The sequence below is a fragment of the Carassius carassius genome, chromosome 39, assembly GCF_963082965.1.
Source record: "Carassius carassius chromosome 39, fCarCar2.1, whole genome shotgun sequence".
NCBI classification, from domain to species: domain Eukaryota; kingdom Metazoa; phylum Chordata; class Actinopteri; order Cypriniformes; family Cyprinidae; genus Carassius; species Carassius carassius.
In genome coordinates, this window is record NC_081793.1 from 28715876 (window position 1) to 28728375 (window position 12500).

Genomic DNA, 12500 nt, shown 5'->3' on the forward strand with positions numbered 1-12500 from the left:
TACACACACTCATACACACATGTACACACACACTCACTCACACACACACACACACACACACACACACCCGCACAGTTTCACACACGCACACACACATACTCTCACGCACTCACACACACTCATACACACACGTACACACACACTCACTCACACACACACACACACCCGCACAGTTTCACACACACACACACACATACTCTCACGCACTCACACACACTCATACACACACGTACACACACACTCACTCACACACACACACACATACAGACAAAAGTGTGTGAAGGTGCTGATAATTTCACATCTTTTTAAATTTCATTATATTACTGTTACAAATTTCAAGTCTTCACCATGATGAAAATTCATATGTTACATTTCAATAAAATTATGATAAAGTTTTTTATATGATACAAAAGCAACTAATACTGGATTCCACACCACTGTTTTAATTTATTATAAGTTTTTATTATTTTATCACAAGAATAAAATGTATAGTAATTATTATAATGAAATCTTATAAAATGATGATTAAATTACTGATGCAATTAAACACACTCATAGTTTGAATTTATTATGCATTTTTCTAATTATTTTATTTATATACTTTGTTTAAATATATTTTATTTAGGTTTTATTATTACGATATAATTATTAAATTTAGCATTACATTTTTTTAAGCAGTTCGGTGACTTTTAGAGTCTCTTTGAATATTTTTATTGCAGTACATATTGAATCTGGCAGCTAAATATTTTAATATCGTATCAGGTGGTTTATTCCCAGCCCACAAACACACACGTGTATAAAAATACAAACAGACACACAAAGTCTTCCTGTTTGTGTCTCAGGTCTGATCTGGAGCTTCAGTTCAAGTGTTATCATCATGAAGACAGACAGACGTACACAAACTGGCCGGCGTCTGTGCAGGTCAGCGTCAATGCCACACCGCTCACCATTGAGCGCGGCGACAACAAGACTTCCCACAAACCCCTGCACCTGAAGCACGTGTGTCAGCCGGGCCGAAACACCATCCAGATCACAGCGACGGCCTGCTGCTGTGTGAGTCTACACACACACACACACACACACACACACAGTCCTCTGGCGCTCGTCTGGTGAGCGTCTGCGATGTGTTTTCTCTGCAGTCGCACCTGTTCGTCCTGCAGCTGGTTCACCGGCCGTCGGTTCGATCCGTGCTGCAGGGTTTACTGAAGAAGAGACTCCTCACCGCAGAACACTGCGTCGCTAAAGGTATCGCTTCAGTCCATCTGTCTGTCTTCTGTCGGTCAGTCTCTGTGATTCCTTTAGCATTCATGAGCTTCGTTCTCTGTCTCTCAGTGAAGAGGAGCTTCAGCAGCGTGGCTGTGTCTGTCGGTGATGATGGCGTGGAGCAGACGGCCATCAGAATCTCTCTAAAGTGTCCAATCACATTCAGACGCATTCAGCTGCCGGCGAGAGGCCATGACTGCAAACACGTGCAGGTCCGAAGTCTTTTAAATGGATTAAATGCTTGCTTTGGCATCAAATGCAGAAGCCACAAGGGCTTTTATATTTTACAAAACGTATATATAAATATTTTTTTGGTAAATCTACTTTAGTGAAAATCACTAAAATTAAATGTTAATTGGATTTAAGATATTTCTCGAATTAGTTTTAAAGAGGGTGGAAAAGACACAAATAAAATACTTAATGCAAAGTCTGGATTTTACATATTATATAAAAATATATATTTTTTAATTATTCGCTTTGCCTTCAGTGAAGTAATTTCTTTTATCATTTTTTTGTCACTCAGTATAAATGAGTCTTTGCTCACCAGGGCTGCATTTATTTAATCAAAAATGCAGTAGAAATTGTGAAATATTATTGTAATGTAAATCATCTGTGTTCTGTGTGAATCTGTATTAAAGTGTAATGTATTTCTGTGATGCTCCGCTGTATTTCCAGCATCATTCCTCCAGTCTTCAGTGTCACATGATCTTCAGAAATCTGAATAATATGATGATTTACTGCTCAAGAAACATTTCTGATTATTATAATTAATGTTGAAAACAGCTGTTTTGCATAATATGTCTTTGGAAACGGTGATATGTTTTATTTTTCAGAATTTCTTTCTGAAAAATACTTTCTGTTCATCTTGTGACTTAGAAATCGTTTTTAACATTATATGTGTCTTTACTGCCACATTTGATCAATTTCATGTGTCTTATCTGATTAAAAGTATTCATTCTAAAGTAACAAAGAATTGAAAAGTGATTGGGATCATCATATTTGAGAGTAAAAAATCATATTTGTCATCAAAATATGTACATGTGAGTGTGATAATGTTCTCTAAACGTTGTGTTAATGTTGTGAGAATGTTCTCTGGCAGTGCTTTGACCTGGAGTCCTATCTAGAGCTGAACTGTGAGCGGGGCACATGGAGATGTCCGGTGTGCAAGTAAGATCCTCCAGTCAGTCCTCAGATCACCACTGAGATGCTCGAGTGACGCAGAACTGACCTTCTGTTTGTCTTCTTCAGTAAACCGGCTCTGTTAGAAGGTCTAGAGGTGGATCAGTACACGTGGGGGATTTTAAACGCTCTCCAGAAGTAAGTCGGCTTAAAAGAGTGCAACATTGATCAGAAACGAGCCAGGGCAGCTGGTTCAGGTGTTTTTGAACGCCCTCCTGTCGTTGCAGCTCAGAGTTTGAGGAGGTCACGATAGACCCCTCGTGCAGCTGGAGGCCGGTGCAGATCAAATCTGAGGAAGATCCGGACGGGTTGATGTCCAAGCGCTTCAAACCCACGAGTCCCAGTCAGATGGTGCTGCCCAACGTGATGGACATGATCTCTCAGCTCGGCCCGAGAGCGTCTCTGTACCCCAACCAGAGCCTCCAGCAGCAGAACAGCAGCACTAACCAATACAGCAGTCCACGTACGGTCATATTACCCAGAAACACCCACCTCAGATCACTCATCTGTACGGAAACACAAATGCAAGTGCATATCCTTATGTGACCTCTGTTTCCCAGGCAACAGTTTCCAGGGCCACAGTAAGTTTGGTGACTATCCCCATGGCAACGCAGCAGCATCATCATTATCAGTGAGTGAGTTCGTTCAGGGGGTGCACCTGTCTCAACCCCCCGCTGACCTTTCGACCTCTGAGAGCCTGACGCACACCCTACAGGACAGTGTGAGTCTCAGAACCACAACACAGTACATACACACTCACACACACAAACTACTGAAGCAGTTAACTCTAATTTTATATTATATTACTTTTATATCACGTGATAGAAATTATACTCAATACTTATATTTGTGTTATGTTAATATTTTACATTGTAATGAATTAAGTTCCTTATAATATATGTTTTTAGTTTATTTCCTTTTTTTATTTAACTTTTATTGTAGTTCTTTTTATTGTTTTTGTTATTCTAATTATTTTTATGATTAATATTTTGTATTTTTTAATATTATGCACTTTAAATAACTATTTATTTGTCTGTTAATTTGTTTTATGTGTGTGTGTATATGTATATAAATATGTAAATGTGTCAGTTCATGTTTATTTTAAATGTACATGGTTTTGTATAAATTATTCTTACAGTATATATATCTTTTATTTTATTCCTTTTATTTATTTATTTTAAAATGTCACCGTTTTGCTTCAGCTTTTAATCATACTTTTTACATTTATTTATTTGTTTTGTTATTTTAAATATATATATATATATCGCATTAGCAGAAAAAAATGGTATGCCTGTGACCTGAGAGAAATTGTGTGAATTAGAAAAAAATTAAATAAAAAATAAATTATACTAAATATAAAAAAACACTGCATCCTAAATTTATAAATGTGTAAGTACACCCTTTTAAAATTAATCAGATGATATCAGTGTTGAGCATCCTAAATGTCAGTTCATGCATATTTTTTGTTTTCTGTCACAGACGCCTCGCCCCCTCAACACAGATCAATCCCACAATCCCCTGCAGCACAGTATGCAGCTGTTACATCACAGTGCCCCGCCCCCTGCCTGCAGACCACCGCTCAGCCAGCAGAGCTCCGCCCCCAGCAGCCACATGCACCCTGACATGACCTTTAACCCCGCGTCCAACCCGGAGGGTCAGAGCAGCGCAGACATACGTGAGGCCTCCTTAGATGTGAGTTCAGACAAATAAAGGATTAAACAAACCGTGCTTCTTCTTAATGATCTTGTAACAGTGTGGCTTGTCTTCGCCTGCAGCTGCTGCCAGAGCTGATGAATCCGGACGATCTTCTGTCGTACCTGGATCCTCCAGAGCTTCCCAGCAGCAGCAGCGACGACCTGCTGTCTCTCTTTGAGAATAACTGAGACCTCAAACCCTCCATATGCACTTACCGTCACTTCCTCTTCCTGTACAGACTACAGATTTCAAAACCAGCATGGACAGACACGACAATAACCAATATTCCTGTTTCCAGATACCTTGTTCTTATCTGTCATCTTCAGTGTTTTTAAAAGGTTAGTTAGAGTTGAATTCAGTCTTTTCTACCACGTGAGAATGAAACCAGTGTGGAAGCGCTTTTCTACTTTCTTTGATTTTGATACGAAGAGCCACACAAACATCCGTCCGCTGTCAGACTGTGTTCATCATTTTAACCTTCAGAAGCACAGCTCTTATTCAGAACGAATCCCATTGTTTGGAGAGAAAGCTGGATCAAGCTCCCACCGTGCAGTTATACGTCTGTTCATAATGCAGTTGTGTTATTTCTGAGAAGCTCTTGTCAATATTTGTGAATGCGTTTGTTTCAAGTAGTCTTCCATGTTTCTTCTGTATGTGAGTATTCGTTATAAGAGTGTGTGAAAGACATGGGCTGCGTTCAGAATACAATACTACACTGAACTATACTGCATACTGTTTTATATATTGGCAATTAAATATATTTACACAGACGTTTGGGGTCTGTACGGTTTCTTAAAGAAATCTCTTCTGTTCACCAAGGAAGATCACTTCTGCCACATAAGAAAAAAAAAATCATGCTTTGATTATGAAAATTATGACACAAAGCAATTATGAGATAAAAGTAGAAATTATGATGTCAATTATGAGATGATTTTTTTTTCATTATGACTAAGTCATAATTATGAGATAAAAAGTCAAAATTGGCAGAATTATGAGATAATGTTAAAATTATGACTTATGAGATAAAAATCTAAATTGATGTACTAATTTGAAATTATGACATTATTGTCATAATTATGAGATAAAAGTCAAAATGATGATGTCATAATTATGGGATGAAAGTAAAACATTAGTCAAATATTAGATAAAATGTTGAAATTGTGTCGTCTTAATTATGAGATAAAAAGTCAAAATTGGCATAAGTCAAAATTATGAGGGAAAAGGTCAAAATGATGATGTAAAAATTATGACAGGTGAAATTATGACAAGTAAATTATGATATGAAAATCTAAATTGGTGTACTAATTTGAAATTATGACTAAGTCATAATTATGAGATAAAAAGTCAAAATTGGCAGAATTGTGAGATAATGTTAAAATTATGACTTGGTGAAATTATGAGATAAAAATTTAAATTGATGTACTAATTTGAAATTATGACTAAGTCATAATTATGAGATAAAAGTCAAAATGATGATGTCATAATTATGGGATTAAAGTAAAACATTATGACAATGTAACAAATATTAGATAAAATGTTGAAATTGTGTCGTCTTAATTATGAGATAAAAAGTCAAAATCGGCATAATAAGTTGAAATTATTACGAAGTCAAAATTATGAGGGAAAAAGTCAAAATGATGTAAAAATTATGACAGGTGAAATTATGAGATAAAAATCTAAATTGGTTTACTAATTTGAAATTATGACTAAGCCATAATTATGAGGAAAAGTCAAAATAATGTCAGAATTATGACATACTAAATTGAAATTATGACAAGTAAATTATGAGATAAAAAATGATGTCTCGTCATAATTGAAGTTGAAAGTCTTAATTATGAGATAACATGTTGAATTTATGACACGAGTGAATTATGAGATAAATTGAAATTATGATGTCATAAGATAAAATTTCAATGTTATGAAATAAAAAGTCGAAATTATGAGATAAAAGTCTCAAATATGGCAAAAAATCAAAATGACGACATGAAAAATTTGAAATTATTCGAACAAAAGGCAAAAACCTGACTGTATCGTATTTATTTCTAATTTTATTATATTTAATATTTTTTATGACTCGCTATGTAGTGATTTAGATTTTTTCATCTCATAATTATGACAAGATATGTTATTGATATACAGAGTTTCATGTTAATATGAGAAATATTGTGAATATTTACAGCCTCATGAGAAATAAATCTCTACAGGCTTGTTTATTTGTAGAAAGGGCAGTGTATGTAAACGCTAGCTGACATTTTAATTGTTTTTAATAATATTTTTGCTCTGTTTTGTTTTGGTAAATTATTTCTTATTGTCCTTATACTTTAATGCCTGTTCTGATTATTATATCATTGGGCAAAAAATTGCACACATGCTGTGACACAAGTCTTCCCTTTTTTTGTGAAAGATAATATCTTAACAACTGATTCTGAATCAGTTTAATCTGAGTTCATGGCGACTCGAGGGAAGCAGAAATAAAGCATTTGATTGAGATTCTTTGGTCCTGTTTTAATGATCAGCTCATCACATCAAACCTCAATAAACTCGTCTCTGATCTCCAGCTGCCTTTGGACGGATGATCATTGTGTTATTAAGATGAATTATTGTACATGAACTGATTTCAGTGAATAATAATTAACTAACATTCACCACAATGAAAGAAAATGTAATTTTACGACAAACACTGTAAACACTATTCCTCCAACTGAGACTGGAATCTATTTCTAAATAATGTAGTGATCTGTTACTTAAAAACGCTCATCGGTTGTTACAATATTTTATTTAGAGGTATTTTTCAATACTTTTGAGTTGCTGTTGTTGCAGAAGTTGAGGCTTTACACTATATTTAAAGTTTGGAACATTAGGTCTTCATTTCTGTCACGATGTGTTGAAGCATTTGTAAAAAAGATAAAGATATGATTTTGGTATGTGGTAAGATTATGTAAAAAGAAAATGTAAGCATTTATTCAGACGAGACGGAAAAAAACAAAGCACAGAAATCAGTCTTTGTCTTGTTTCCCATAAAAAAAATCTAAACATCCTCAAAGAAACGTTTGCTCGAGAAGGAACACTGAATAGTCGATCAATTGCTTTTTTCTTCCTTTGAGCAGAAACTTTTTTTCTAATGGGGTAAACAATCATTTAATTCAGTCTCAGTTCTGCTTAAGTATCTTGTTTTAAAGCAGTTAACTAAAAATAAAAACTAAATAAATGCTAACTGAAAAATAAAATAAAATATTTTAGCTAGTTGCCAAGGAAGCCTGATGTATTAAAATAGCTAAAACTAATAAAATTAAGGTGAAAACAAAAAATAAATATAAATATAATTTTAAGACAAGGTCATTATAATGAACTAATACTAAAAGCATGGATGTTTTTTTTTTTATTCTAAATATGTATGAAGTATATACATATTTAAAAAAGGACAAACACACAATTTCACAATAAAAAAAAATCATAATATTTTTTTAATATATATTAGTTTTACAACTTTGGTCATAGCAACTGTTTCTGACTGCTAATAGGTTGTTATTCCCATCAGTGCGCGTGCACGTCAGCTGCACACACAGTCTATGACCGCTGGATGGCGCTATTTACACATCTATTCTCACACCAGATTACTCTGCGCGATCTATCAAGTGTTTGCTTTTATAGACTTCTGCAGTAATGAAAAATACTTATATGCAATAATTCATGCAAAAATGCGGGATATAAATCCATATACAACATATATTGCATATATGTATTTTTCATTAATGCAAAAGTCTATAAAAGCAAACACTTGATAGATTGCGCAGAGTAGCCTAATCTTGTGTGAGAATAGATGTGTAGCTAAATAGCGCCATCCAGCGGGAGGTCATGTACAAGGTCATTTCATTATTACCTGATTTCAAATTTAAAGCAACAATTCACCCAAATATATATTTCGTCACCGTTTATTCGCCTCCAAACCTGAACGCTGGTAAACTTCTGTGTGAGATTATTTTAACATTGATGTATTTGTCCTAGTATTCATCTGCAGCTTTTTCTCGATCAAATTACAAAATGCATTATTGGAAAGAGTCTCAGTACTCCATATTTGTGACCCTGGAGCACAAAATCAGTCATAAGGGTCAATTTTTGTGAAATTGAGATTTATACATCAGCTGGAAGCTGAATAAATAAGATTTATGAGACAATATTTGGCTGAGTTACAACTATTTGAAAATCATTGAGAAAATCATCTTTAAAGTTGTCCGAATTAATTCTTAGCAATGCATATTACTAATCAAAAATTAAGTTTTGATATATTTACGGTAGGAAGTTTACAAAATATCTTGATGGAACATGATCTTTACTTAATACCCTAATTATTTTATGGCATTAAAGAAAATTTTATCATTTTGACCCATACAGTGTATTTTTGGCTGTTGCTACAAATATACCTCAGAGACTTTTTTTGTCAAGCAGGGCTGCAGGATCACATTTGGTGGCTTTTTTGTGATAGAAGTAATATTGACAGAGAAATCAAGACATTTGTGACTGAAAGATGCATTAAATAATTCAATGGAGTTTGGATGGCACCCGGTGGCTGTTTGCGGTATAACATCCTAAATAAAATCTTTTTTTAACATCAACTTCAAATTTGGAACATAACTTAATGAGACAAAAGGCGTTACTTTTTTTGCAATTGTAGAGTAAAACCTATTACGTAACATTTATTTTATATAAAATTTAATAAAAACTGCACCGTGCAATTTTCTTTATAGTAAATTTTAACTTCTGTAACTTCTTTTAAAAGAGACGACCTTTCCTCTGTATTCCAAAGTGTTCATGAATTATAACAATTTAAGTTTCGATGGTGCACTTTAATACCCGCTTTAAAAAATTGGTATTGACAGTTAAGGGGTTAAACACTGATGACAATAACTAGGCCACCTGTTTCTGACACAGAATAAAACTATTAATGTAATTCCTCGGAAATTAAAGAAAAAAAGTCAGAAGTGTGAGAACGTAAGTAAGAAGTTATATAGCTCACATCTCACAATTTTGACTTTTTCTCACAAAAAAAACCCCAGAGTTGTGAGAAAGTCAATTCTGAGTTTGCAGAGTCACAATTTAGAAAATTCGAAATTAGACGTGAAAAAAAGTCTGAATCATAAACTAGAAAAGCTTTAAAAAACTAATTGTGAGATCTCACAGCTATTTCTTTCATGGAAAAAACAATAAAAAGTGTAATTTCAGCTTTTCGTCTCCCGTTTTATGATATATATCTTGCAATTCTGACTCTTTTTTTGCAATACTGCGTTTATATCTCATAATTTTGACTTTTGTTCCTCAGAATAATGAGTTTATATCTGTTTTTGTTGTTTAGTTTCACTATGGATTATATATATATATATTTTTTTAAAGATCAACTTTTTCTCTCACACTTCTGACCTTTTCACACAATTTAGACCCATTTTCTTTGCAAAAGTCAGATTTGTGAGGAACAAATATCTGAATTCTAAATAAATCTCAGATACAGACAAAAGTCACAGTTCCCTTTTTAAATTTTCATGCAATTGCAGAAAAACGCTTCCATGAATAGATGTTGATTTCTGTGTATTTTAGTGGATATTTAACTGCTTGGTTGTATCCGTCAGTCCATCTGCACATGCAAGTCTTTTGTGTTTCTGTATTAAAGGCCTGCAAACATTTGAAATGAGCTTTTACACAAGGACCAAAGTACAAGCACTTGTGTGAGATTTCAGTTGAATTAGTTTGATTGGGGAGCTTGTTATACACGAGTGTTGTAGTATTATTTAGCATTATAAAGAGCTGATGTGTTCGAGATGTACAGTATGTTGTAATATATATTGTAATGTACAGGATTTGTGTAGATAATGTTAATAAAGTCTGTCATCAGATGCTGTTGATCGTCAGATGAAGCTTTGACTCGTCTCATATGAGAGCACCAGCATTGTTTTGGTGTAAATATTGTACAGTGGTGTATAAATGTGTTTTTATTGTTCATAGCCTTGACTTGAGTGTACAGGAAACCTTCATAACAGACTGTAAACATCTATAAACAACACATTTTGAAGAATGTTTCTACTGTTGTTATTCAGTATCTTTTTTTTTAACTCCAACAATTTATTTATATATATATATATATATATATATATATATATATATATAGTGCTTTTTTTTTATAAGGTTGAATTGATTTTGTAACAGTTTTTTATTGATTTAGAAATAATTACTAGTTTTTCATTGTTGTAATTTAGTAACTATTATTAATTTTTATTAATATTTTCAATTTGTTTTTATTTTTATAAACCGTTTTTGTTTTAAAGTTTTAGTTTAGTTTATTTAATACCTTCTTTTTTATAATAGTAGGTTAGTAACTATTATAGTATTATGGTTTTTATGAATATTTTAAATTAGTTTACATTTTTATAATTATATTTATTGAATTATATTATATTTAGTTTAATTTAGTTTAAAGTTGTAGTAATTTTATAACATTGTTTTTAATAAATATAGTCATTATAGTTTTTTAATAACCGCAATTTAGCAACTATTATCGTTTTTATAAATATTCATTTCAACTAAAACTTCAGGGAAAAAGGCCTAGAGATATTGAGGACATGATTCTGCAATTGAGGGCACACACAAGCAATTTCCCATTAAAATGATATTTATGGTTTTTATATTTACAATGCATGACAGATTTTTATTGCTTAATCCAGTTTCTTAACAGTGAGTTTGGATGCATTCATCAGCAAAGTCCAGAGCGGTGTTTTAGTGTCCCGTCATGAGAATGTGACGCATCCCGCTGAGGAATAGTATCCCGTGCTGTCAGTGGAGAATCTCTGCGAGATCTGCACCGAGTTCAGCTCAAACGCGCCGAAATAAACCTCCCCGAACATCTGTGGAGAAACGGTGTCAGTAAGCAGCTGACGGGGGATTCAGAAGAGACACTTCAGAGCGATTTAATGCATAAACTACAAACTCCCTCACATGTGCAGTGTGTGTTCGGTCACACGCTCCAGAACCAGAGAACAGATGCTCAAAGAAAGAGCGAATTCAGTTGTTTACATCAACTTTCATTTCATTCCCAGAATGATTTTGACCATATAATGGAACAGGAGTTCTGAGAAAGCAGGCGTAGCCTCTTCAGGACGGGACAAGCTGCTCCTGCTCTAAAAACAGCCCAAGAGTGTGTGTGTGTGTGTGAGAGAGAGAGAAAGTGTGTGTGTGTGTGTGTGTGTGTGTGTGTGTGTGTGTGTGAGAGAGAGAGAGAGAGAGAGAGAGAGAAAGTGTGTGTGTGTGTGTGAGATACAAAATATCCAGTAGTTCCGCTGGCTGCCAACAGGGGGCTTCAGAAACCACACTTGTTCTGTGTCTCTATACTGTGCTGCAAACAAGAAGTTAATCTGGACATTTAATAGAAACTGGTGTTTTGTACCACTGTAACAGCATGGAGTATCACAAGTACCATGAATAATGAACATAGTTTATATCACATACACAATATACCGCCATATGAGCATAATCATCATTTAATACTGTGCTATTATTAGGATACACAGTTTTTGTGACAGCAGATGTGTTTACTGCAATTACTGCTATATTTATACACAATAACAAACACTGAAGAGGGAAATTACTCATCTGTGAGTGGATAAATGCTTCATTTGTATCTATTATATATCGTCTCCTCTCGTGTTGCTGTTATACATGATGTCTGGTTTGATATGATTTTATATTGTATGTGATCTATAAGCGGATGTATTTATATACACTTACACTATGGTTCAAAATTTTGGCGTGTGTAAAATGTTTGAGTCTCTTCTACTCAGCAAGACTTGTTAAAAAAATACAGTAAAAATAGTGAAATATTATTCTACTGTAAAACAGCAGTTTTCTGTGTGAGTATCTGTTAAAGTGTCATTTATTTCTGTGATGCTCCGCTGTATTTTCAGCATCATTCCTCCAGTCTTCAGTGTCACATGATCCTCAGAAATCATGAAAATATGATGATTTACTGCTCGAGAAACATTTCTGATTATTATCAATGCTGAACACAGTCGTGCTGCACAATATTTCTGTTGCATTTTTTTTAGGATTCACAGATGAGCAGAAAGCTCAAAAGAACAGCGTTTATTTGAAATGTGAAACGTTATAAATGTCTTGACTGTCACTTTGGTCACATTTCTCACCTGTAAGATGTTTTTGGCATTAAAAGCTTCTCGTTCTTTAGCGCTGGGTCTCGCCGAAGCTCCTCTGTCCTCCGCTGAGAGAAACACAGGTCAGGTTAGAGTCTGTATTTCATGTGATGATCACGTCGTGGTCTGAATAACATTACTCAGCTCCTAAACTGAAAACAGCACAGAGCCTGG

The 12500-nt window shown here is 34.1% G+C and overlaps 2 protein-coding genes across 3 annotated transcripts in view; one reads left to right on the forward strand and one right to left on the reverse strand.

Annotated features, from left to right (window-relative positions):
* LOC132121736 (zinc finger MIZ domain-containing protein 1-like) overlaps positions 1–4442 on the forward strand; it is a 44298-nt gene extending 39856 nt beyond the window's left edge. For both annotated transcript variants that reach the window (XM_059531468.1, XM_059531467.1), the window contains exons 15-23: positions 843–1053; positions 1140–1245; positions 1333–1475; positions 2363–2430; positions 2512–2580; positions 2670–2905; positions 3003–3163; positions 3922–4134; positions 4218–4442. In XM_059531468.1, the coding sequence (XP_059387451.1) occupies positions 843–1053; positions 1140–1245; positions 1333–1475; positions 2363–2430; positions 2512–2580; positions 2670–2905; positions 3003–3163; positions 3922–4134; positions 4218–4325 (1315 nt within the window). In that variant the 3' untranslated portion in view covers positions 4326–4442. The remainder of the gene's footprint in view (positions 1–842; positions 1054–1139; positions 1246–1332; positions 1476–2362; positions 2431–2511; positions 2581–2669; positions 2906–3002; positions 3164–3921; positions 4135–4217) is intronic.
* Positions 4443–10777: 6335 nt separating this feature from the next.
* Positions 10778–12500, reverse strand: part of ascc1 (activating signal cointegrator 1 complex subunit 1) — a 12824-nt gene continuing 11101 nt past the window's right edge. The window contains exons 8-9 of the mRNA XM_059531488.1: positions 12321–12394; positions 10778–11027 (exon numbers count right to left, since the gene is read on the reverse strand). Coding sequence (XP_059387471.1) covers positions 10911–11027; positions 12321–12394 — 191 coding nt within the window. The 3' untranslated portion in view covers positions 10778–10910. The remainder of the gene's footprint in view (positions 11028–12320; positions 12395–12500) is intronic.